The sequence below is a fragment of the Mesoplodon bidens genome, assembly GCF_964165515.1.
Source record: "Mesoplodon bidens genome assembly, chromosome: 13".
In the NCBI taxonomy this organism is placed as follows: Eukaryota; Metazoa; Chordata; class Mammalia; order Artiodactyla; family Ziphiidae; genus Mesoplodon; species Mesoplodon bidens.
Genome location: NC_138169.1, coordinates 15,735,573 through 15,762,412, shown reverse-complemented (window position 1 = coordinate 15,762,412; position 26,840 = coordinate 15,735,573). Strand labels below are relative to the sequence as shown.

At 51.1% G+C, this 26,840-nt stretch overlaps 1 protein-coding gene across 3 annotated transcripts in view; it reads right to left on the bottom strand.

Moving 5' to 3' along the window:
• Window positions 1-26,840, bottom strand: part of TPCN1 (two pore segment channel 1) — a 64,183-nt gene that overhangs the window by 7,856 nt on the left and 29,487 nt on the right. For 2 of the 3 annotated variants that reach the window (XM_081253412.1, XM_081253413.1), the window contains exons 3-22: window positions 24,657-24,784; window positions 19,040-19,216; window positions 18,592-18,705; window positions 17,662-17,792; window positions 16,702-16,790; window positions 14,920-14,954; window positions 14,302-14,360; window positions 13,956-14,055; window positions 12,479-12,595; window positions 12,130-12,254; window positions 11,005-11,053; window positions 10,415-10,478; window positions 9,337-9,381; window positions 6,946-7,002; window positions 6,814-6,867; window positions 5,587-5,659; window positions 3,333-3,440; window positions 2,308-2,379; window positions 1,676-1,765; window positions 199-314 (exon numbers count right to left, since the gene is read on the bottom strand). In XM_081253412.1, the coding sequence (XP_081109538.1) occupies window positions 199-314; window positions 1,676-1,765; window positions 2,308-2,379; window positions 3,333-3,440; window positions 5,587-5,659; window positions 6,814-6,867; window positions 6,946-7,002; window positions 9,337-9,381; window positions 10,415-10,478; window positions 11,005-11,053; window positions 12,130-12,254; window positions 12,479-12,595; window positions 13,956-14,055; window positions 14,302-14,360; window positions 14,920-14,954; window positions 16,702-16,790; window positions 17,662-17,792; window positions 18,592-18,705; window positions 19,040-19,216; window positions 24,657-24,784 (1,803 nt within the window). The remainder of the gene's footprint in view (window positions 1-198; window positions 315-1,675; window positions 1,766-2,307; window positions 2,380-3,332; window positions 3,441-5,586; window positions 5,660-6,813; window positions 6,868-6,945; window positions 7,003-9,336; window positions 9,382-10,414; window positions 10,479-11,004; window positions 11,054-12,129; window positions 12,255-12,478; window positions 12,596-13,955; window positions 14,056-14,301; window positions 14,361-14,919; window positions 14,955-16,701; window positions 16,791-17,661; window positions 17,793-18,591; window positions 18,706-19,039; window positions 19,217-24,656; window positions 24,785-26,840) is intronic. The other variant, XM_081253414.1, reaches the window with a different exon arrangement.

Below are 26,840 nucleotides of genomic sequence, written 5' to 3'. Positions count from 1 at the left end.
AAGCCCTGGGGTCTGGCCTGGACTGCAGCCCCAAGGCTGGGCAAACCACAGGCTCCACTGGGGCCAGAGAGGACTCGAGAAAGTATGGCAAATGGCTCGGGATGGGGAAGCCTCCGGCAGCTCGCTCCGCCCCACCTGGGACCTGCGGTGACCAAGGCAGTACCCAGGGCATGGCCCGCCTGGGCTTTCCGCACTCACCAAAGCTGTTCAGGATGTTGTCAAAGTTGTTGAGATAGTAGTAGCCCTCCTCCACCACGGTCCTGTTGTCCACGGTGTGACTAAGCCGGCGGTAGGCGTCTGCCACTGTGCTCGTACTGGCCAGGGGAGACGGTGGGGGGCAGGGGACAGAGGGTTGGGCGGGAAGGTCACAAGATAACTGGTCACCTCAACAAAGTACAGAAAGTTTAAGCAAACCAAGGTCTTCTGACTGAGGACCGTCTCTCGTGGCCCAGCCTGGTTTCCTGCCGAGCCCCCAGCTCCCTTGCCTGTCTTCCTGTCTCAAGGGGAGTGCCCAGGGTGCTGGTGGGAACGCCCAGACTTGCCCCCCATTCCACCTTCACTTGGCATTTCTCTGCCGCCAGCCAGGCCTTCTCACTCTCAGCAGCCAGAGCCCGGCACTCCAGGAGGGGAGACAAAGGCAGTTCCTTCTCGAACGCCACCCCCAGCCCCCTGCCCCCACCAGTCTGGGATCTGCCCTGGAGGCCGGGTGCCAACGGCAGCCCTCGAGAAGGGTCCTCCCCTCATCGGGCTTTCCCCAGCACCTGGCTGGAGCGTTCTGTTCTATTCTAATCGGTTGCCCCTGTTCTGAGAGCTTGTTTGCTACTTTCCTGCCAACCTCTTATGGCTGATCGGCTATAATTCATGCTGATGTTTTGACAAGGCTGGTCCTTGGGCCCCCAGGGAGCTTATTCCGAAGGCAGAGTCCTGAGCCTCTGGCCTGTGTCAGACACGCAGGATGGGGTCTGGAGTTTGCCCTTTTAAGCAGCAGCCCTGAGGATTCTCATGCGCCCTAAGGTTTGTGACCCACTGCTACAGGCTCTGGTTCTTAGCTTAGCCTGACACTCAAAACGGCTACCAGTGTCTCTGAGAACTTTCTCTATCAGCGCTTGAAACCATAAGGACCAATTTTAAGAGAACACTGGATGGAGAATGAATGGCAGAGCACACGGATTTCATCTTAGGAGGAAAGGGAGTGATGAAGGGAGGTTGTGTCCCCCGCCCTCTATCCCTGCCCCAGAGACCCTCCCACGTGTGTCCATCTCATCCTAACAGGCCACCCCTAGCTGATGTGTCTGCCCAGGTCCTCAGTCACCCCTGGGGAGAAGCAGGAGGAAGCTGTGGGACCCTGGCCTCGGGCCCCAGGCTGCTCCCAGTTCTGGAGCAGCCGCCGGCGCCCAGCCCGAAGGGTAAGCTGGTGGAGACCTGGCTGGAGAGTGGCTCCTAGACCCTGCCTGGGGGACAGGGAAACTTGCTCAGACATCCTCACTTCAGAGAGGACCCTCTGCTTCCAGGCCCCCTCCCTTAGCTGCTGCACTGAACTAACAGGCCCTGGAAGCAAAGGAGAGTGCTTCTCAGGGCTTCAAAGGGTGCTGTGGCTTGGGGAGGTGGGCCCCTGAGGGATCAGAGGTCAGCGTTCCAGTCCGGCCTGGGGCTGGGGGCCCCGCTGCGTACTCACTTGCAGCAGTTGGGGTAGAGGGTTCCACAGAAGAATTCCATGCCCACGATGGCGAAGGAGTAGTAAAAGATGAGCAGGGTGAGGCCCAGGCTAGGGAGGAGGGTCAGAAGAGACAGGGTGATCGAGGGCCGGGCAGGAGAGAGCAGCTCGCCCGGCGGCCCCGGCATCCTCAGACCCCTGAGCTGACTGATGGAGACGCATGCCCCTAGCCAGGTGCACCAGCTGGAAAGTGCCTGCAGGGGAGGGGCCTCGGATTCCGGTCTGGGGTAGAAAACGGCTCGAATCAGGACTCTATCACCAGACGCCCCTCTACCAGCGATTCACCCCTTACCTGTGAAGGTAGACTCACAGGTGACCCTTACCTGTGAACATAGACACAGGTGGTAAGTTGACAGCTCCCTGCCCTCCCTACTAAACACTTCAGACAGGTCAGTGGAGGAAAGTGGAACCAGGGAGACCTGTGGTGGTCAAGGTCTCGGTCTCCTTGAAGAGATCTGACCCTGTCAGGCCCTCGATTTTCGTCCTTTTTGGGACTCCTCCTCCCCCTCCTCCCGAGACCACCCAGCTGCCCACCCCGAGGGGGCACAAGCCTCGCGACGCCTGGCCCTGGGGGCCAAGAGGCAGGGCAGTACCTGGCCATCCGGGGCAGCAGTTCAAACATGGTGTCCAGCACGTTGCGGTAACGCTTCTTCAGTTTAAACAACCTGAGCGAGGGAAGCGGGCCGGGTCACTTACGGGTGCCGGGCGTGGCCGCAGCCCCTCCGTCCACAGCACCAGGTGGGGCGCGGCAGGCCCGGGGTCCCTCCACCACCTGAGCGCCTACTTTCCCCAGAGCCGCCAGCCGGGCACTCAGCTCGGGCGACTCGCACCCTGGGCAGGCGCCGCCGCACAGCTCCCGGATGAAGCGCGGAGTCTGGGCGCGGGGCGGGGCCTTGCCCGGGACGCCGCGGCAACCCCGGGAGGGGAGAAGGCCGCGCGCGCAGAGGAGCCGGCGGTGCGGTAGCTCCTCCAGGTAAGAAAGGGCCGCCCCGTCCCTCACCTCCACGTCTCCTCCTGGGCAGGACGGGAGGGGGCGATGGATGTGAATGGGATCGCAGCTGAATATTCTAGAGGAAAACCAGCCTTCTGAGGACACACAGAGATCTCTAACTAGTAAGGGACACCATCCACGGATCTCTACAAATTTGTGCTGGTTTCCTACGGTGGTCCCTGGGGGAAAGCTGAGAGCAAGTGAGGGTTTTTCTTGACAAGGGACTGTGCCAGAAAACCACGGCTGTCTGTGGTAGGGGCTTGAAAGTCCCTCTGGACCCTCAGAGGCCGTGGCTCTCTAGTTGATGACTCTGAGCACGTGTGTTTCTATGGCTGCAGCCGACACCAGCACAGGCCAAGTTCACTGGAGCCCTGAGCCACGTTTCTCTTCCACAGTCAGAGGCAACTGGTCCCAGGATGTGAGGAGGTGGGCACACCTGCCCAGGTGGAGACAAGGCCCCCACCATCCCCCCTCCCCCCACCCGCACTAGGTGCTCCTGCAGGGGCCGTGCCACCCCTGACATCAGGCCTGTGAGCCTTCTGGCTCCTGGTCACTCCCCAGACCAGTCCCAAGGCTCTCCCCACCCTCCCCTGCCCACCACTCCCAACCCCAGCCCTGCCCCGTCACCTCAGCAGCTGGAGGGGACGCAGGACCACTATGAAATAAAAGGGCTCCATGTTGAAGGCCAGAGCCAGCAGTCCCAGGAAGGCGAACGCTGTGACAGAGAAGTCGAACCTGGGAGGGAGGAGGAGAAGCCATGGTCTGTTCGGCCCACCCCTAGCCTCCCCCACGACGGCCGGTGGCTCCCCCGCCCTGTGCCCAGCACTCCCTTCCAAGGAGCCCTCACGCCAACCACCGCAAAGGCAGCCACAGGCCCCACAGTGGCCCACAGCCAGCCAGCTTCCTGCTGCTATCGGGTTTCTGAGGCTGGTGTGGTTGGGCCCCAGTCACAGCACACACCTCAGGGGTCAGACATGCCTACAGAAGTCCCTGGTGGCGCAGTGGTTAAGAATCCGCCTGCCGGGCTTCCCTGGTGGCACAGTGGTTGAGAATCTGCCTGCTAATGCAGGGGACACGGGTTCGAGCCCTGGTCTGGGAAGATCCTACATGCCGCGGAGCAACTAGGCTCGTGACCCACGACTGCTGAGCCTGCGCGTCTGGAGCCTGTGCTCCGCAACAAGATAGGCCGCAATAGTGAGAGGCCCGCGCACCACGATGAAGAGTGGCCCCCGCTTGCCACAACTAGAGAAAGCCCTCGCACAGAAATGAAGACCCAACACAGTAAAAATAAATAAATCAATTAATAAACTCCTACCCCCAACATCTAAAAAAAAAAAAAAGAATCCGCCTGCCAATGCAGGGGACACAGGTTCGAGCCCTGGTCTGGGAATATCCCACATGCCGCGGAGCAACTAAGCCCGTGTGCCACAACTGCAGAGCCTGCGCTCTAGAGCCCGTGAGCCACAACTACTGAGCCCGCAAGCCACAACTACTGAGCCTGCGCTCTAGAGCCTGTGAGCCACAACTACTGAGCCCGCAAGCCACAACTACTGAGCCCGCGCTCTAGAGCCCGTGAGCCACAACTACTGAGCCCGCGAGCCACAACTACTGAGCCTGCGCTCTAGAGCCCGTGAGCCACAACTACTGAGCCTGCGTGCCTAGAGCCAGTGCTCTGCAACGAGAGAAGCCACTGCAATGAGAAGCCCATGCACCGCAATGAAGAGTAGCCCCAGCTCACCGCAACTAGAGAAAGCCCGAGCACAGCAACAAAGACCCAACACAGATAGATAGATAGATAGATAGATAGATAAATAAATAAGAATCCGCCTGCCAATGCAGGGGACATGGATTCGATCCCTGGTCTGGGAAGATCCCACATGCTGTGGAGCAACTAAGCCCGTGCACCACAACTACTGAGCCTGCGCTCTAGAGCCCGTGAGCCACAACTATTGAGCCCGCGCTCTAGAGCCCGTGAACCACAACTGCTGAGCCCGCGTGCCACAACTACTGAAGCCCGTGTGCCTAGAGCCTGTGCTCCACAAGAAGAGAAGCCACTGCAATGAGAAGCCCTCGCACAGCAATGAAGAGTAGCCCCTGCTCGCCGCAACTAGAGAAAGCCCGTACACAGCAACGAAGACCCAATGCAGCCAAAAATTAATTAATTGAAAAAAAATGCCTAGAAACCCCTCCTGAAGGTCCCACACTGGTCTCATGGCAGACACGGGTTACACCAGCGACCCTGGTGAAGGCACTGAGGGGTGGGGTAGGACCACAGGGGAGTCCCACAGGGAAAGCAGGACAGAGAGACCCTCTCTCCTCCCAGATACACATTAAGGCCCTGCAAACTGCATGCCCACACGCTACTGCTCTGCCCGACTCTTCTCTACTTATTAACTTGTTTTTACTCTCATGACCCAAGACCTCGTGAGTGCAGCCTGATTTTGTGGGTGAGTTAACTTTCATGGGCAGTGAGCCACCTCTCGGGGTCTCTGGGACAGGGAGAAGGGCGACCAGCTCGATGCTGACCAAGCATCAGGACCCGTGGCACTTCCTTCTCTGTGTGTGTCATGGTTTTCGTGGAGGAGAAAAGAGCTTAGTTGTCAGGGAGGGGTGTGGGGTTAAGTGACTCACAGAGAGCCAGCTGGCCTAAGGCCCCCAAGAGGCCATGTCCAGGAGAGGGGCTGGCGGGGGCGGTCTGAGAGAGTAAGATGAGGGCCTGACCCTGGGGAGGCCTGGAGCCACAGGCAGAACTGCTCCAGGAGACAGGCGCCTGACCCAGCCTCGGACCTTCCCTCTGAAACTGTGCAGTGGGTGTGGACGGAGAGGACCGTGGCTTTCATTAGAGTCTCTGACGTGTGTAAGAAACATGCTCTCTACTCACAGATTCCATCCGGAGGACAAGTACTCAACGGGGCCGAGGCCGGCTACTTTCAGGAACAGCTCCACCCCGTAAACTGTAAGCAGGAAGAAGCAGTCAGCAGCGGCCCTGCCACAGCCTCCGCCACCCCTGGCCTGGCTCGTCTCCTCCTCGAGACTCCCCCGAGGTCTGGTCACGTGCCCTCCAGACACCCACGTCACACCCGCACCCCAGAAAGAGTGTGGGCTCCAGGGCAGGGCCTGGCCCAGGTGCTGGCCAACCGCGGCCGCCCACTAACAAGAAGCACTCGCTCCCACTCTCTGGGAGTGGCCGCAGGCATTGTCTGTCCATCCAACGGGTATTTCCTGAGCCCTTCTCCTGTGCCAGGCATTGCACTGGGTGCTGGGTGCCCAGCCCTGAACAACACAGAGCTTAGAGTCTAGATTCAGGGGAAAGACAGCAAACTGATATGTTAGACTGGGGGAAATAGACTGGGAGAAGTGTTACATTTGAAAGAAATCAGGAGCCAAACAGGATATGATCTTGGCCTGCTTGAGGGGCAGAAGGCAGGTTGGTGTCATTGGAACATAATGAAAGGAGGAGCCGAAGAGGGAGCTCTGGAGGGGCCGTCAGATCACACAAGAGACACAGCTGGGAATAGATCCAGGTCTTTCTGACCCCAGAGTGTGTGCACTGAATCACTATGCTACTCTGAACTCCACAGAAAAAGCCAAAGGGCACTGATCAAGGCAGTAAAAGTCATGCTTTTTAAGAACAATGAAAACAATTTAGGACACAGTGTTATTAGTTATGTCTCATGTTTAGACATAAAGGGAGAGGGGTGTCAGGCAGAGCGGTGTGGTGAGGGGATGAGTGCACCAGGCAGAGGAAAACACTTGTGCAGAGGCCCAGAGGTAAGAAAGGGCAGGGGCCCTGGGAGGCAGGATGTGTTCGGGGGGGCTGCAGGTGGGGCACGGGTGGTGGTACTGGCAAGAGATGAAGCCTGAGAGGGAGGCTGAAGGGGCCCCGTGTGGCGCCATGACTCACACCCAGCACGGGAACTTGGTCTGGAGGCCAGTGGGCAATCACTGAAGAGTTTGAAACAGGGACGGGGTAGAATCAGACTCGATTTCTGCTCCACCCTCATTACGCTCCCCTGCTTTAGAGAAGAGCCGTGAGATCTTAACCCAAAAAGAAGTTCCAGCCAGTGGTTAGGACAAGCACTTGAGCAAAGCCATGTCAGAGACTTACTAGTCAGAAAGACGAGGTAACTCCAGGGCACATGCTTGGAGAAGAAGTTCCCACCTGTAAGAAGAGAGGCAGCACTTCAAGAGGTGGGCCAGGTGTGCCCACAGGATGGGCCAGTCCCCTAACCAGGCTCACCTTCCAGCATGAAGGTCTCCACAAGGATCCAGACCCCGTTGACTGCCACCACCAAGTCTGCAACAGACAGGCTCATAACAGAGAAAGCACAGGTGGGTGTGGAAATCTACAGGTCACAGCTGCAGCCCCTGGTTAGTTTCTAGGCAGCTCTGAGACATGCAGAGAGCAGGGCTTGTAACAGATAACTTCCTGCTTAATGCTTTACCATGAGCTAAATCAACCAGTAGTTTCTCTTAGAAAATAGCTACAGATTTCTAAAAATCACCCTCTGTGTCACTATAGGGATACCAGTTAAGATGTTTCAGTAAAACCTACAGATTATTCCAAGTTGGTGTAAAAGATGGACCATATACAAAGGGTTTGAGTATTGAAAACATTTGTTTTTCCCTAGAGATATCTGGTTTTTAAATGACTGCAGGAACTAGTTAGCAAAATTGCATATGCGTTTGGCCTTTCACCTAGCAATCCTACTTTTAGGGATCCATCCCAGAGACATTAGCAAGAACACAAATGACGTATACTAAAAGCTATTCACTGAGGAACTATTTGTGATAGCAAGGAAACTAGAAACAACCTAAACGATCAATAGGAGACTGGATGAACAAACTATGATACGTTCATGAAATGGCGTACTCTCAGCTATAAAAAGAAATGAAGAACATCTCTGTATATTAATATGGTGTGATCTCTAGGATGTATTGTTAACTGAAAAAAAAGCAAGGTTGAAAAAAGTGTGTAAATTATGCTAGTTTATTTAAGGCAGGAAAATGTGCATATATGCATCTACTTAAAGTTTTTTAAAAAATGGAAGGATAAACTACAATAAAAGTTACCCATTGGGGGAGGTGACAGGATGGAAACAATTCTTCCTTGAGTATACTTTGTTTGTTGATCTGACTTGGAATCATATACGTATTTTACATAATTATAAGGCAAAATTCAATGTAAAAAATGATCTCTAAAAATATTTTTTCAAATGAAATAAAGAAATGTAGATGGTGACATACCCACATGGAGAAAAACTACTCCAGATGAATTTAAAACAGTCATCTGAATCCCTGGAGTGGTGTTTCTAGCAATTATATTATTAGGGTTGTGTTAGTATTGTTTTTTGGAGACTATTATGTGTGGACTGTGGGATAAAGCAAGTGAGGGACTGTGGCAGTGTTGGGAACTAGGATTTTAAGCCTGGGAATTTAGACGTGAAAGAATGATGAGGGCTTCCCTGGTGGTGCAGTGGTTAAGAATCCACCTGCCAGTGCAGGGGACACAGGTTCAAGCCCTGGCCCAGGAAGATCCCATAAGCCATGGAGCAACTAAGCCTGTGCGCCACAACTACTGAGCCTGCGCTCTAGAGCCCGCGTGCCACAACTACTGAAGCCCGCGTGCCTAGAGCCCGTGCTCTGCAACAAGAGAAGCCCCGCTCGCTGCAACTAAAGAAAGCCTGTGCACAATAACGAAGACCCAACGCAGCCAAAAATAAAAACAAACTTTTTAAAAAGAAAAAGAAAAAAAGAATGATGAAGTTAGGTAAAAACCCTATAGTCCACAATTTGAATTAAGAATATCAGGATAAACTCACAAGATAGTTTATCTTTTAAAAATCCAAAATCCTACCTCTGTCCATGGAAAGGCCTGGAAACAATAACCAACTCCAAGCAATGAGCACCTCTAGCATCTCAGATTGTGGTCTCTAAACACCATTTCCCATTAAATGGAACCAGTACTCCTTAGAGTGAATTCAATCAAGCCTCTAGATTAGTAGAAGTGTTTGCATCTGTGCTGTCCAATTGGTCATCATTAGCCACACGTGGTTACTGAGTGCTTGAACTGCGGCTATTGTGACGGGAACTGAATTTTTAAGTTTTAGTTGGTCTAAATTTAAATAGCCATATGTGGCTGGTGGCTGCCACACTGAACAACACAGCTCTAGCTATAACTACCAAATTACAGTAAATAAGCAACAGAGGAACATGCAAAATCAAGAATGAAGGACAAACAATCCTGTTTCTTCAACTAAATATTGCAAGAGGAAGAAAACGTATTGGGGGAGAAACCTACGGATTAAAACAGACTGAAGTGACAAATCCACAAACCACGATCTGTGGTTCTGGAATCTGCTTCCAAAAACACCAGGTCTAGAGAAGGGATGATGAGCTGGACTGAGGAGATTAGACAGACAAGACAGACGGGCAATGAGATGATAACTGCTGAAGTTGGGTGACAGGTACGTGGATGCTCTTTACAACCCTCCACTTTTATACATGCTTGGAATCTTCTATAATAAACAGCCAACATCGTAACTGCAGGATCTATCCCTTGCATCTCCATCTTCTGGAGCAGTAAGACTCAGGAGGAAAGGGACCGAGAGCTGTGATATTTCACACTTACACATGAAATACTGGAAGGCCTTGGACTTCACAAGGATATTGATTCCTATTTGAAGAGAAGAAATGTTAACAGTGAAATGTTCACGTACAAGTACACGTTCCCCTACCACAGACATCATGCGTGTAAGCAACAGGGGTGTTTATGCCCAGGGGTGAAAAAGGAAGGGCCCGCTCTCAGAAGGACACCCACGCTTGTGCCCGGACCCCTGGGCAAGACTGCACTGGCAACATTCCCTCTGGCAAGAGCCTGAGCAACCTGGAGCCGGGACAGAGCATAACAAAGCTTTGCTGGCCACTGCTGAAACTTTAAGTTTGCTCCTGGCCTAGAACCGGCACTGTTTATTTACCCACTTGAGTAACTATCATCCCAATGGAATGGAAAACTCGCTGAAGAATATGGAATAATAACAGCTGTGCTCAAAGTCCTAGCTGTGGGAGAAATAACAAAATAGGACATACCATTTTAACTCTTGCTCATATGGCCCAGACCCCTGTGAGCTAACCATACCCCATGTGGAACTTCAAAACTGGCATTAAATTCAGGGAAAACTATTAGGTAAATAATATGGGGCACTCCGATTTTAAAATTTTCCATTTTATACAATGCAAGCATTATGTAAGGGATTAGATATACTAGCTATATATCCTGACACTGGAGGAAGGTCAAAATCCATCATTAGGTAAAAAGGCAGGTTTCAGAACAGAACATATAACGTAATCCCCACAACTGTTTTTAAAATGCACAGAAAAATAACCAGAAGGAAACACATCAGAAAATTAACCGTGGTTATCTCTGCGTGGGAGACTTTCATTTTTTTCTAATTATTTGACTTTGTATCAATTTTCTTCAATAAATATCCCACAAATTTTTTTTGGTTTGGTTTTTATGTTACTGATTTCCTTCCTAATCCAACACTATTTCCCTGCTGGGGTAATCACACTCTGTCTCTTTTACACACATAGACATTTCACATGCACACACACACACACACATCCTCTGGACATGTTCTTTTAATGCTTATCTGTGGTCACCGGAAACCTCCATTCGTCCCCAGCTGCCATATTCAGGTCAACCTTACCTTTGAAGATGAGGAATGCTGTCCTGGGAAGCTCATCAAACCAGTGCTCTCTATTTCTCTTTGCCTGGCCAAGGAACAGGGCCATAGGAGAGAGGGTGTTAGGACCGGTGACCAGAGCCCAGCCCTGGGGGCATGGATGCAGCTTTCCTTTCCTGCTCTCCTGGCTAACTTGGGAAACCATGAAAACACTCAGGGGTCTAAAGAACAACAAAGCCAGCCAATGTCTGCTGAACTCTTCAATGTGCCCTGCACTGGCATTGTTTTTATAGAATCCTGAAAATAACGTGGTAGGTAGGGACTCTCCTGACCCCACTTCCCAGGTGAGACAAGCCTTGGAAGGGTTCCGTAACTTGCCTGATGTCACACGGTGACTAATGGGGTCTGAGATGTAGTGCTTTTAATCAGGACACCGCACTGCAGATGGACAGGCAGATGCAGGGCCAGGGGCCACCTGTTACCCCTCCAGTGCACAATGCCCAGCCGAGAGCTGAGATGTCCCAGCAGGGAGAGAGCTGGACAGCCAGGTGCCTCATGGCCTCATCCCCCTCCCATGGAACTGTCTGCCGGGTCACTCCCTGGGGAGCACCCACCTTCCACTTCAAGGCGGCAATTTCGTAGATGTCTTGAAAGTCCTTCAGGCTGTCATAAGCAACAAGGGCAAAAAAAATCAGAGCACGTTCCCACCGAGCTTCGGTCCTCTCACTCGCCTGCCTATGGTCACCTTCCAGGGGTGGAGCGGGGGAGGGCAGGAGGCGACACCTGCGAGTCCCAGCGCATCAGGGCCCAGGGGACCCATACCTGCAGGCATTGCATCTCCTCGTTCCTCCAGGGACTATGGATACTTAATCCACTCAGTCTACACAGACCACTGCCGGCTTCCATCCCCCAGAGAGGCAGCCCCCAGATTACCACCATTCTTAGACAGACAGGGACTGAGCCTCCTTTAGCAAAGGACTTAATAGAACCGGGGCAGAGAGTTCAGCCCAAACAGAGCTCGCTCACTCTCGTCTCTGCAGCAGGCCTGCTTCATCTCAGATCAAAAAGAAGGGTTTTGGTCATCAGCAGTCAGAAGACCAAGACTGCCCACGGAGAGCACAGCTCTTTGAGGCTGTGCCAGAGATGTGAGTGAGTGAGAGAAAGAGAGAGAGAGGAGTGTGTGTGCGTGTGTTTCACGTTGCTCTGTGGATTAGCTCACATGCAACCACCTTGCTCATGGCTCGAGGGTGAGCAGCTGGGCCAGTCCATTCCACGAGCCAATACATTCCTTTTTTATTTTTATTTTTTGCTGTATGCGGGCCTCTCACTGTTGTGGCCTCTCCCATTGCGGAGCACAGGCTCCGGACGCGCAGGCTCAGTGGCCATGGCTCACGGGCCCAGCCGCTCCACGGCATGTGGGATCTTCCCAGACCGGGGCACGAACCCGTGTCCTCTGCATCGGCAGGCGGACTCTCAACCACTGCGCCACCAGGGAAGCCCCATTCCTTTTTTTGTCTCAAGTTTAAATTGGATTTGGGTTACTTGTAAAAAGATTTGTTACTTGTAAAAAGAATCCTGAGGAATAGGGTCTACATGCTTAAGAATCTCTGAAGAAAACTAAAGTCTCTACGAGCCTCTCTGCCTGCCCACTCCCCAGCCCCCCGGCTTTTGCAGGCCCCAGCTGCCTCTTGTGAACGCCTCGTCCGGCCACACTGCGCCCAACTGGCATCCGCTCTCACCTGAGCAGAGGCGAGTTGCTCTGATTCAGGGCCTTGAACGTGAGATAGCGCTCCCCGGCGCTCATCCGGGGCTTGTAGAAGCGCATCAGGCCTTCAAACTGCCTGTAGGAGATGCCGGCAGGCTCCTGGGGGAAGAGGGAAGACGGCCACGTGGAACACGGTGGGGAGCAGCCATGCCAGATGCCCAGCATCACACGGGATCCCAGGGTGCCCTGTTCTCTTGTTCTCCCGAGGGCAGGACTCCTGGTTTCGGAAGCTGCCGGCCCGCCCACGCTGAGGGGATACCATGGGGCAAGGGCTGGGGAGCAGGGACCGACCTCCCTCCCCGGCTCAGCCCCTGCCCCGCTACCCGCTGGCTGATGAGCAGGCGGTAGGCGTGCTGGATGGCGGCTCGCTTGTGTAGCAGCAAAGACTTGAACTTGTGTTTCTCGATGTCATTGAAGGTGTCAAACACCACGGCCAGAAGCTGTGAGGGAAGAGCAGAGACCTGGCTCCTGTGCCCGGCGGGGCCTCAAGGAACCAGGGAGTTGCTCTCCAGCCTCTAGAGGGCGCTCTTCCAGCCACCCCAGAGAAAGGGGTTGAAAAGAGCCTCTTGCCTGCCCCCAGGTGGTGTAGGAAGTTCATCTCCAAGACTCAGCAGAGCAAGGTCATTCATTGCCACTTGTAAATTTCCCCTCTAAAGATTCATGAAGACACTGCTATTACATTTTCCCCAGGTTTTTCTTCTCTCCGCCTGTAACTCATCCCTGGCTGGGCAGCTTTATAAGGGGAGAGAAGCTCTAAATATCTTTTAAAGCAAATCAATTACACATAAACTATTTTTTAGATTCTAAACTAACAACAGTATAAAAGAGCTGTAAGATGTTCAAAGAGATATCTAACATACTTATTTTGGGTTTTGAGGAATTAAAAAAAGAAAATATTTTCCTTCTTAAGATGTCACACTTTTAGGAGATTTCACAGATCTACCCCAGAGAAAGTGTTTTCCACTTCTATACTGGGCCTAACTGTGGTGACTGGTGTGAGAATGCTCTTCAGAAGTATAAAAATAAATGCAAGACTTGATAAGGCCTCTTCCTAGTAATTCTGGCATTGATGTGGGCTCAGCGCCAGCCTGATGGCCCAGTCCGGGAGGCAATCTGCTGATGGCAGGACACTGCTGGTGGCCGGCCGAGCCTCTGCAAACACCTCCAAAGTTCCCAGTGTGCATGGGGACTTTATGTTCTCCCTAAAGGAATATGTTCTGTGTTCAATTTCCCAATGGTTCGTGATAAACAAGGTGGAAATACACAAGACATTCCTGGCATGTGGCTGCAGTAGGATGGAGTGGCTAGGAGCAGGGCTCTGGAATCAGACCAGCTCCCCTGGCCACCCCGAGCTGTGCAGGCGAGTTAGCCTATCAGTCTGATCCTCAGTTTCCTCAACTATAAATTGAGAATAATAATAATAATTCCAGGGTTTAAGTGTTAAATTATTTAACCCTCATCCATAAAACACTTTGCACAGTGCCTGGCTAAGGCTTAATAAGTACCACCTTTTATACTTATTATATGTTTGCTGTGAGAAGGAAAAGATCCCAGGGTACCTTTGGTTTAAACCCTAGCACTGTCAGCAGCTGTGGCGGCCGGCTAGTTACTGCTGGTAACCAGCTGAACTTAAGTCCCGACAGGGAATTCCTAGCCACACCACACTTGACCACGGTCTGGGACCTCCTTCCCCAATGTCCTGCCCTCGGAGGCTGAAAGCTGTCCCTACCTCATCCCCACAGTGCCCAGAAGAGTGTGGTCTAGGGCTGCTCCAGTGGGGCGCGAGGCAAGGTCACTCACCAGGTTCATGATGAAGTACAGCTCGATGGAGAGGTACACGATGAAGAAGACGCAGGACCAGGGGTTCCGGGAGTAGGAGGGCATCATCACATCTGGGAAACTGTGTTTGCAGAGTGTTACCTGCAGGGCCCGTATCTGCTGGTCTCCGTCTTCTATAAGGACATCTCTTCTCCTGCCTTGCCGGCTCCCTCCCCCCTCCCCTACTCTTGGCTCACCAGGCCACTCCCGTCCCTCACGGGGTCCCAAGAACCTGTCTGGGCCAAGATGTGGAATATTCTTGGCTGAAAAGAGGAGGAGACCCCGGGCACTAGAAGAGGGCAGAAGCCAAAGCAGGGCCCAAACTTACTTGGCGGTGGTCAGAAGGACAAACAGACTGACAATGCTGTTCTCCAGGGTGCTGAAGTACTGAGAGGGAGAGGAGGAGAGGAGGGCACGTGGCCGCCGGGCTGAGGGCACACGCCACCGGGAACAGGCTGCCTGCCTGTGGGCCGCCTCCAGAGCCCTGCCCTCCCGCTCCCTACCCCGCCCACTCCTTCTTCCTCCCAAGGGATCCCTGAAGGATGGCAGAGGAACAAGCAAACATGGAGTCCAAGGCCTCCTCCTTCCTGAGCTCAATGCTTCCGGCGGCAGCAGACAACTGGCTTTGGGACTTGTCTCCCGGGGAACCACATACGCGCAATTAGCTGAGCTCTCCTCCACTGCTCCTCTGCCAAAATGTGCCCGTGTTCCAAATCTGATGCTGGAAACGCCCCTCTCAAGGACAGGGCAAGGGGCCCCCCTTGGCATTCAAGGAAGGAGACAGCTCAAATCTGGGTGACAGGGCACTTTCAGGTGCCAGAAGCGATGATGAGAAGCCAAGCAGGGCATCCCTTCCTAATACAGCTAGGGGGTCAGTCCAGCCACCTCATCTGAGGGGAAAGGCCTCCCGTAAAGGAAGAAACAGACAAACATGTTGATTACTTACGGGGTCTGAAGGATTAGGGGAGAACAGGTAGAAACCTAGAGAAGGTGGTGGGAAACAGATTGAAAAAAGGGTTAGGGCACAAGAGTCCCAAACCCAGATGTCAGAAGGACTGGACAAATAAATGTGAGTCAGTGCAGGAGGCAGAGGAAAAGCATAGGGAGTGGTGGGGACTGTGGCAGACCACTGGATAACGGCTGCCATTCAGGAGGGTGACCCAAGTACCATCAAATGTATGATTTAAAAAGGCCGTATAGGGACTTCCCTGGTGGTGCAGTGGGTAAGACTCCATGCTCCCAATGCAGGGGGCCCGGGTTCGATCCCTGGTCAGGGAACTAGATCCCACATGCATGCCGCAACTAAGGAGCCTGCCTGCTGCAACTAAGACTTGGGGAAACCAAATAAATAAATAAAATTAAAAAAAATAATAAATCTGTATAGTAAAAAAAAAAAAGCAGTACGTACATCATGGTGACGATAGTTAATGATACCGTATTGTATATCTGAAAGTTGCTAGGAGAGTAGATCTTAAAAGTTCTCATCAGAAGGAAAAGAAATCGTAACTCTGTATAGTGATGGATGTTAACTAACCTTATTACGATGATCACTTTGCAGTATATACACAGCAAAGCATTATGTTGTATACCTAAGACTAATACAGTGTTATATGTCAATTATATGTCGATTTTTTTTAAAAACGGAAGTTTAAAAAAAGTTAAAAATTTTAAGGCTGAAAATCTGTATTTTCATGTAAAAAAAAAAAACCTAGTTTCAAAATGCTGCTCAACACTTTCAGACCAAACAAAACTCATCCATAGGCTGGATTTGGAACCCAGACCGCCGGTTTGCAATCTTTGGTTTTGAGAACATGACAGCCAAGCACAACTCCAAAGGGACCCTGTTGTTCCCCTGTAGCCAAATTAACACCATTAATTTTTTCCTCTCAGAATGAGCTATTCCCAAGTCCTTGAAATCCTGAGTGGGAAAGGGAGTAACTCTGCCCTCCGGGGAAGTCAGCCCCCTTGGAACACAAAGGAAATTCTATCGAGAGTGGGGTGGAGGTGAGGTAAGTGGGAGTCAGTGGCTCAGGACAGAGCAGTCACGAGAACCCGGGGCTTTCAGCACTGGTGGGGGCCTTAGAGCCAGGGCTCTCTAGTTCCACTGTCGTTGCCATCTGAGTACTGGAGAAGGGACCTTGGGCTACCTCGCCGTGTTCTAAGACCTCCACGGTCTAAACCCTGTGTCTGAATGTGGGTATCGCATCAATACTTGATCTTATCTGAAGAGGCAAGGCCTCCTCAGAGTTAGAAAGGCCATGACCTTGCTTTTACATCTAGTGAAGCTGAAGTGTGTAGACCCTAAGGTCCTAGGCACACGCTGTAGGGAAACCCTCCCCCGTGTGCGCCAGGAAACGCACGAGAATGTTCACTGCAGTGTGATCTGTGATAGTGAAAAGTGCCCACCCACAGAAGACGTGATAAATAAATTTGGATATATTCACATATCAGATCACGACACAGCAGTGAAAATGAATGACCTACATCTACGTGCAGCAGCGTGAATAAAGGCCGGGGGTACCTCTGGGAGCCGGAGGGAATCGAGATCAGGAAAGGGTACAAAGGTGGCTTCCATTTTTTTTTTTCCGATACTGCATTTCCTCAGTTGGGTGTTTATATCATTTTGAAAACCTTCCTGAATTTCTGAAACTGTCAAAGTACCCTTTTTTCTCAACTGTGAGTTTGCTTTTCGCGAGCGCCTGCATCCTGGGGCGCAGGAGAAACTCACCAAGGATGGCGAAAATGATCATGAAGAAGAGGAGTAGTGAGAGGATGTCCATGAAGGGTGGCAGGGACTGGAAGATCTGGCGCAGGTTGCTGGGGAGACAGACGGGGCCGGGAGGGGTGAGGCGCAGCCGGGGACGGGCCAGGGCCCAGGGCGTGCTGGCTGGGGCTCCTCAGTGGGGTACGTGCCTGTCAAGATGGGGCCCTGGTGCTCCCAACCCCCAGAACACTAAATTCCCTGTTGCCCTGGCTTGTGACATCATGCTAGTGATGTCCTCGGCCTTCCACTCAGTGGGTGATGGGGAGAGAACCGGGGCAAGTGTAGCACTTGCGGAGCCCAAGCAGGCAAGTGCCTGCAGGAGACGGAGACGGCAGGAGAAGGCCGGGTGCGTGGCCTCGGGTGACAAGGCCAGCTTGCCTGGGATGTGGGAAGACATTTCAGGGCCACCCAGTCCTAGGACATTTGTCTCCGGTTTTAAGGACGGGCACTAAGCGTGAATGGCCAGCCCGCTCTCATCCACAGTACCCCAGCCAAGAGGTTTTCCAGATGGATTCTCAAAACTCAGTTTGACCTTAGGCTAACGGCCTGGTTTGAGTTCAGTACCCCCAGTCCCAGGGGAGGTGTCAGGACAGCCTGCTGAGTCACATGGACTTTACTGAGTTCCTGCTTTAGGCTGTGTTTGGGCAGGTACTGTGCTCAGAGAGAGGACCAGTCCCAGAGAAGCACAGGTAAGGCAGGAGAGCGCCCTGGACCCAGAGTCAGGAGACCTGAACTTCAGCAGGAAGACCACCTGCCTCTCTGTGTGGGTCAAGTAGCAGAGGGAAGTGAGCATGACTATGTCCCTACCCAAGTGCAGGAGTGGCCTTACTGCTACGTCACTCACTGGCTCTGGCTTCACTGGCCCGGAGGTCCAGGCCAGGCCCTGATAGCGACTGTCTGAGCAGCTCCTCCCCCGGGCCTTACCGCCGGATGCCACCGCAGTACCGACAGTCCACCAGGAAGATGCAGCGCAGCGCCCGGGTCACCCGCACGTGGGACGTCTGCCGTACCAACACCACGATGGCCTCAACGAACTGCACCACCAGCACAGAGGTCTGTGGGTGGAGGGCACAGTGGGCCGTCAGCTCCTCTGACCCAGCCCCTCCTGTACACCCTGAACAGAGGGCTGGTTGGATACTGCCCAGCCCGGCCCGGAGTCCAGAGAGTCCTTTCCCTCGCCCTTTCTCACCTCCCCCAACATTAAGCGGGCCCCAGGGAGAAGCCCTCTGGCTGCTGGCATAGAAGTGCAGTCCCAGGAGAATGAGCCCCAGATGATACCCGCTGAGCAAAACTGCTATTCCGCAGGCCACATCCAGCCACCCTCTGCTTCCAGCTCTCCCCGCTTGCACCGTGAGGGCCCCTGAGGTCTGCAGCACACTCCGACCTCCAATTCCTTGGGCACATTTTCCTGGACAAGTGTGTGGGCTTTTTACACTGCCAAACGCCACTGTGACACGTCCCAACTCACGCCTCTCTCTGCCGCAGACAGAGAAAGCACATAATATGGTCCTGATCAGCGTGGGCGTGGAGGCCACAGAGCTGGCTTTGAATTCCAACTCACTGGGATTTAGATCCCATTCTCTTCCAACTGGCTGCATGTAGGCTAGGAAGAGCACTACACCTCCCGCAAGTGTCATCGTGCCAGAGCTTGGCACGCGCTAAACGCCAAACCACATTCACTACTGTTAGCATCACTGTGACACCTGGAGCAAGGCTGGAAGCATGGCGAGGACAGGGACCCAAGGTTACACTTCTGAGCGCAGGACTAGGCCCATGGGGGACTTGGAATTGAACTGAAGATACAGACTTGAAGTTGACAGGGGAGGAAATGCTGTAGGGAGGTGGGCACAGCACCTTGACCATGGTCCGTCTGTGCCGGATGAAGGTGTGAAGGCCCAGCCACCGCAACTTCATGCAGAGTTCAAACACGACCACCATCAGGGCAAACAGCTCCAGGGTCGCGTGGACCTGCAGCCAAAGGGTGTGAAGGAGACGTGGCTTCCCCAGCGCCTGCCCTCCCCCAGCAGCGAGCACACCTGCCCGCCTTCTCCTCTGAGGTTGGAGACAGCTAATCAGGTATGCTGCCCACCTGGGGGCCAAAGCGGGGCTATGGGTTCTGAGGCAATCCGAAGGTGCCCCTCCCTGGAATTTACAAGGGAGCAGGATCCCAGGGAGACGGGGGAGGTGCATTCAGTCGGGCAGGGACCCCAGGCAAGACGTCTGCCCTTCCAGAATGTTCCCTCTCAATCTTGAGTTACTCTGCCCCCAGAGAGCCGTGGCTCTCAGCCATCCGGACACTCACGTAAATGCCCAGCCGGAGCGCGGGCACGGCCGGAGCCTCGCACAGGGACAGCAGCAGCAGGAGCAGGGCTGCGGACAGCTCCATCAGGTAGAAGAGGTGGTTATGAGCAAAGAGGTAGGCCGCCAGCGCTTTGGCATTCTTGGGGTGGGTGAAGAACTTGTCATTATTCTCACCTTCCTGAAAGAGCAAGCGTCACGTGGGCGAACGCGCCTGGAGACGATAGGGCGGCTAGGATGCGCGGTGGGCGGGGAGGGGGGAGGGCCCTCGGCAGGTGGGAGGAGATTCAGGCCAGAGTCAGGAGATGATGGAGAAGCAAAAGTGTCATCTTCGTAGAACCGCACACCAGTCAAGTCTCACCCTGGCCCGCTGATGGGGCTCCAAAGACTTGCTTCTTCCCAAAACTACTCAGAGGAATCAAAGAATAAAAAATCCAAGAGATCGAAGAGAAGCGGGCACATCTGGTCCCCTCTGAGGGCAAATGTTCAGACTCAGGTGTGTCTGCGGGATGTTAAGTGCTTGAGGTCGGGGGGGTGGGGTCTGGGGTAAACTAAGAACAGCTGAGTCCCGGCTCCCCCCTCCTCCCTGGGTAACACTGAGAATGTTCCTTCACCTTTACAACCATCAGCACTCATACTCACTCCCCAGGTTCCTGCAAGACACTTAGGACAGCATCTGGCACACAGGAAGCTCCCCGCCAGAGGTTACCTGTTATTATTATTTTAAGTTATAGGAACACTGAGGGGAAAGTGTCAGGGTACCTTTATCACGCTCCTTCTTCACTCAGCTTTCCCCATCCCACTTCTTAATTTACTCCATTTCCACCTCATTTCCTAACCGCTTGATGCCTTCACCCCAACAGTAATGAGACAGCGGCTGACCCCCAGGGAGTGCCCTCCAGGCCCGGCACCATGCTCAGCGCCCCCACCCCCCACGCCGAGCCCTCCACACTCCTCTCACCCCTGACAAGGAAATCCAGGCACAAAGCTTCAGTAGCACCTGAGCTTATAGAGCCAGACAGCCTGATTCCAGCGGCCCTGCTCCATTCTTGGCCTCCTGCTGATGATGTAGAAAGCAAACGACGGAGCAGACCGGGAACGGTCCACTTGGGAATATAAGCAGATAACCCTCCCGGTTAGGATCGGCCTTCTGGGGGAGGTAGCGGATCTTCACTGCCTCCCCCGGGGTTGGTGGGCACGGGGATAAGTAAGGGAGATCCCTCAGCTTCATCACCTCGGTACCCCATCCAGCAGCCGACAGAGAGAGAGTACTTATTGGCTCATGCTTTACAAGCATCACCTTGCCTCAGTGCTTCTCAACTGGGGGCCATGTTGACCACCTGCCCTCCCCTGACTCCGCCCCGGCCTGGAGACATGTTTAGTTGTCTCACCTGGGGGGTGCTGCTGGCATCTATAGGGTAAATTCCAGGGATGCTGCTAAACCTCCTAAAATGCACAGGACAGCCCCTCACAACAAAGAATTATCCAGTCCCAAGTGTCAACGGTGCTGAGTCGGGAGAATCTGTCTCATTCACTCCCAGCACAAACACTCAGAACACAGGCTCTTCCCCTTGGCTCCAATCCTTAGAGGAGGAAAGGGGCACAGCCAGAAGGGATGCCCAGAGCCCTTCTGAAAGCATTCCAGCTCTCCTGGAATGCAGTCCGACCTTCAACTATTCCAACTATTCGACTCTTCTGAGATGAGGCCACACACAACCGTCTCATAAACCCTTATTCTGGGGAAGGTGAAACTAACACACGCTCAGTGATTCCTGCAGAGGTTGCAAAGCCAGGCCAATGGGAAGAAGTGTCTCTGGGCCCAGAGGTGGCACATGGTGCTGTGGAAACAGCTCTGGCTGGTGGGCTGCTGTACTAGCCCGAGGTGGCTTCAGCTCGCCAAGCCTGTTTCAGAGAATCGGGAAGGCAAGAGGTATTGTCAGGTCCTCAGCTGGCACGGTGCCTGGTGCACACAGTAGGCATTTAATAGGTGTTTAGTAGGATGAAGCACTCCTGCAAGAGATCATTCTCCAGGCCCCTGCCCAGCCCGAGGACTGCCCAGGAGCTGGGAGGCGGGGAGCTCTGACCTTGGCTGTGGTTTGCAGGGGGAACTTCAAGTGAGTCACTTCCCTGAAGCCGGCTACATCCCTATCCTCACTATCAAAAAATAAAGACAAACCACACACTCAACAGGGCAGGGAACAAACATCCTGGCGGTCACACGGAGGGGAAGCTGGACAAGCCTTGCTCCTAGTCCTGTGATCTGTGCCAGGCTGTGGTTTTCACCAGCACTGCCATGGCCACAGGGGACACACATGGCCTGGGAAGCTTCTGGTTTGGATTTCTAAAAAAATGCAATTCTTGGGTAATTTCTTCCAACAAGTAGCCAGGGATGGAGGTCTGGCTAGAGGAAACCACTAACATGGGGGACTCGGATCTGACCGCTAGGACTTGAAATTGCCACAGAGGAGATTGAAATTGCCACAGAGGAGATGGAGAATGAGGCTTCCCCTAGCAACGACGGAGTGAAATACGACCCGAGTCACTGGATTCTGACCCAGACCCTAAGGAGAACACTAGCCTTGTTTCCTAACTGCCGATCACGAACTAGGAAATTCATGATTAGGAAAAATAAGAAGGCAGGCCAGTTGTATGTGACTTCCAGGTCTTTGCTTTCTGCTCCCTGGGGCAGAAGTCCACACAGAAAACTAGGACTGTCTTGGAGGCACCAGGAGCGCCGAGCACACAGCTCCTGAGGGTGAGTGAGTTAACAGGTAAAATCCGGGAAGAGAGGAAACTGCAGGCACTAGATAGCCTCAAAGCAGCGAGCGGCCAATTACCCAAGCACACCAGCAACCTGCTTCAGGGGCCATGCTGCAGCTCCCCTGCAAGCATGAAAACGACCAGCAGACACCAGCTAAAGCCATCCTCCAGAAACAGCCACGAACTACTGTCCATGGGGATCCAACTTTTGCTTTTAGTTTTAATTCTACAAAATGATGCATTTTTTGTAAAATAATTCAAATCATACACAGAATTATAAGGTAGTAAAAATTCCATCAGCCAAAAATAATCACCTTTAAAAAACAATAATAATAATCACCTTTAATATTTAGATAAGTAACTTTCCAGATGTGGTATATGTGCATAGATACAGACACACATTATATAAAACTGTATATAATTTATATATAAAAATCATCACATGATACCTTCTGTTCTGTAACCTCTTTTCCCACAAAGACATGGCCCATTTTCAAGTGAATACATGGGGACAGGTAGAGAAATGAGGCAACCACGTAGAGAAGAAAAAACATCATTTGGAGGCTGGATGGACACGGTTTAAATCCAACCTTGGCAGTTTACTAGCTGGCTGGCTTTGGACTCATTGAGCCCCTGGGAGTTTCAGGTGTATGAACTGGGAGATGATTAAACTGCTTGGTAGGGTTGTTAGAAAGATCAGCAAGTGCCCAGTTAAACTATATAAAATTTGTTTGCATTTTGTGGGGGGGGGTTGTGTTTTTTTGCCGTACCACGCAGCATGTGGGATCTTAGTTCCCCAACCAGGGGTTGAACCTGTGGCCCCTGCAGTGGAAGCAGGGAGTCTTAACCACTAGACTGCCAGGGAAGCTCCATTTGCATTATTTTTAAAATTCCAAATATAAGTGATATAATATTTGTCTTTCTCTGTCTGACTTAATTCATTTAGTATAATATTCTCTAGGTCCATCCATGCTGCTGCAAATGGCAACATTTCATTCTTTTTTAGGTCTGAGTAACGCTATAGTGTATATATACACCACATCTTAAACCAACTGTCTGCTGACAGGTACTTGGGTTGTTTCCATGTCTTAGCTATTGTAAATAATGCTGCTATGAACATCAGGGTGCACGTATCTTTTCAAATTAGAGTTTTTGTCTTTTCTGGATATATACCCAGGAGTGGGACTGCTGGACCATATCGTAGCTCTATTTTTAGTTCTTTTTGGAAACCTCCATACTATTTTCCATAGTGGCTGCATCAATTTACATTCCCACCAACAGTGTAGGAGGGTTCCCTTTTCTCCACACCCTCTGCAGCATTTATTATTTGTAGACTTTTTGATGATGGCCATTTTTATTACTAATGTTCTCACCTGCTTAAGGAAAGAAGGAATTACCAAGCAGCTTTCTAATTCCACATTCTGACCCATCCCACCCTCTTGTCTAGCACCTATTCAACTCTGGAGAAGGTGACAGTGCATAGGGGGGCCCTGCCACATCAACTGGCATGCCGAAGCTTGCTAAAATTTCCCTAAAACATTTCTATTGCCTTAACCTGAATCAAAATACATTTCTTGAGGAGTACAGCCATAAGATGCGAGAAACACACAGACACCCAAACAATTATCAAATAAGTATCTGAATGTCATTAAATCTTTTTAAAAAATAGCAAAGCAAATACTTACAAGGGAGAGCTGCTTCAAAGAAAAAAAGATTAGGGGAAAATGATCATTCAAATGAATTTAAGAAAAATTCCATTTCCTCCCCCAAACCCTTATTCAATGCACAGCTGAAGCTGAAATCTTATAATGACAAAAATGGCAAGATTGAGGTGAAAATGCCATTGACAGTCAGACTGGAAGTTAATAGGCAATATCCCCTTTGGAGAGTATTCGATACTACATAACAAGGGCATTAAAAAAGGTTGATTCCTTCTACCCACTGATTCCACTTCTTGGAGTCTTTCCTAATAAAATAATCCTAGATATTAAAGAGAAAAAGAGAGAAATAGCCGTAGGCACAGATTGTCCTCGGATTATAATTTACAATAAGGAAATGCATAATAAGGGAAATACATAAGGGAAATATAAAAAGAGAAAATATCCAACCTTATCAGGATAGTTAAGTAAATCAGGACGCACTTACCAGATAGAATTATAAAGACTTTAAAATTTGTTTACAAGAGTTATAACATGAGTAAAAAGCTTAGGCCACATGCTAGGGAAAAAAAAAAGCAGACTGTACAGCTGTAGCTACTACAGGACTTTAAAATTATTTTAGAAGACACATGAAACCTATGTATTATTCTTAAATAATGTTGTCAGCAACTGCGTTAGGTGAATTTTTTTTCACATCGCCTTTGTACTGAAACTTATTGTAACGAGCATGCATGACTTTTATTAAAAAGTATTCTTTTTCTTTAAAAAAACAAAAACAAAAACCAAGCATGAAATAGCAAACATGAGAGCAGCAGCAAGTTAAACAGGAAGGGAATAAAGATCTCTAGATTCCCCACACTAAGTCAGCAGTGTTAAGTAGATAAAAGAATTCCCTCCCGAGAACCGGCCTCTCAATGTGCCTGAGAAGAGGGAGTGGGGCAGGGGAGGCCAAGTGGACAGACTTGGGGAACCTTGGGGGCAGGCAGAGCCACAAACTGGGGGTCCCAAGAACAAGCCCGTTCACATCACCCTTCCACGTGGGCGTAATCGGGTTGGCTCTCCCAGCCTGATCTTAGGAGATGAGAAGCTCACACACGGAGCACTAAGCCAGAACTGAGCTGCTGGGCACCCAACAGAACCCCGGCTATCCTACTCCACCAACAGGGGCCAAGAATGGCCAGGTCCTGACCGGAAGATACTCACCTGGAGGTAGATTGCTGCCTCTTGATAATTCATCTCCCAGTTGTGTCCGGTGAGGCTGGAGGGGGAACTCTCGCCCCCTGAGCTCAGACTGGGGGTGCAGGAGTCGTGGACGGCATATTTGCCTCCATCTGCATTGCAAGAGGAGATTCACTTACAACCCAGGCTTAAGAGAATAAAGACACCATTCACCAGGAGAAAAGGTTGACAGTCACCTCGTATACTCACACACATATCCTATTAACTGTAAGTCAACGCACTATCCCGTGTACTAATGACAGCAAGAATTAGTGTGCCTAGTTAAAAATGTTTTTCTTACATGGATGGACACGAAGGGTATTATGCTTAGTGAAATAAGTCAGACAGAGAAAGACAAATACTTTATGATATTACTTATATGTGGAATCTAAAAAATAAGACAAACTATTGAATATAAACAAAAAAAGCAGACTCAGAAATAGAGAACAAACTAGTGGCTACTAGTAGGGAGAGGGGAGGGGGGAGGGGCAAGATAGGGATAGGGATTAAGAGATACAAACTACTATGTAGAAAATAAATAAGCTACAGGGGTATACTGTGCAGCAGAGGAATATTTTATAATAACTATAAATGAAGCATAACCTTTAAAAACTGTGTATCACTATGTTATACACCTGAAACTTACATATTGTACATCAACCATACCTCAATTTTTTAAAGTTTTTCCTTCTCTTGTTAAGTGAAAAAAGCAAGTACAAAAAAAGCACATACTGTATGCTATCTTTTGTGTAAGAAAGGGAGAAAACAAGAAAACACAGAGATATCTACTTAACAAAAGAAACAGGAAGAACAAATTAGAACTTGGTGAAATTGATTGCCTACAACGGATGTAGGGAACAGTGTAGAAGTCACTCAGAGGGAGTGATCTTTTTGATTACTTTTGACTTTTGGAAGCGTGTTAATATACTACCTTGTCAAAAAAATAAAAACAATTGGGTTTTTTTCACTGGTGCAGTGTCCTCTGTGGCTTTTCCCTGCTGACATCCATGCCCTTTTCTTCCAGTAACACAGCCCCATCTGCTTTTGAAGAACATCCTCTCCCTACCTTCTGTCCATATTCTTTGGCTCTGGCCAATTCTACCCCTGGCTCCCAGGCAGATGATCCAGTGCAATGAGATCCCCTCATCCCCCCAGGACAGGCACTGGTTCAGGCAGCGGTGCTGACCCAAGCCCGGCCAATGAGGGCTGAACTTGGAACTTTTCCTGGACCAGTTAGAAAGGAGGGGCTCTTTCCCTGTTGCTGCTGGCGGCTGTCTCTGCCACGACCTGGGGAAAACCTGCCTGAGTTACATCCCTGGGATCGAGCTGTGCCCCAAATCTACCTCGTAGCGTTTCTGAAGTCTGAGTCCACAAATATCCTTTTACACTTAAGCCTGTTTGAGTTGGGCTCGTCATAACACTCAGGTGTCTCCACTGACATATGCAATAGCACCGAGAAATGACTCTCAGCTTTTAAAATTTATTGGGAAGAAGAGAATCTAGGATGAGAATTTGGTTCCCCTAACCCACATTCCGAATGACCCACCTATGGGAGGATAAAGAATCAAATGTTTGGATAATGAGTCATGCACAGTGGCAGGGAGCAGATGTGTAAAGCTCACAACCAAACAGGAAAGGGGAGGAAACTGGCAGGGTTCAAAGGGCTGTTGGGTCACAACTGGTCCTTCTGACTTTGAACTGCTAAGCAAGGGCAGTCAGGTCTGCCCTCTGCAAAGCTCTTCTCTACCGATTTTTAAATACTTTTACTGAGATATATTTGACACACAATAAACTGCACATATTTAAAGTATTCAATTTGATATGTGTTGACATGCGTACACACTCGTGAAACCATTACTAAATACAATCAAGGTAATGTATCTGTCACCCTTTCAAGCCCCCCCCATCCATCCTCAGGCAACCGCTGATCTGCTTTCTGTCACCATCAGGCGAACCTGCATCTCTTAGAATTTTATGTAAACAGCATCACAGTATGTACTCTTTTTTTTGTTTGGCTTCTTTCACTCGGCATAATTATTATTATTATTATTTTTTGCGGTACGCGGGCCTCTCACTGTTGTGGCCTCTCCCGTTGCGGAGCACAGGCTCCAGATGCGCAGTCTCAGTGGCCACGGCTCATGGGCCCAGCTGCTCCGCGGCATGTGGGAT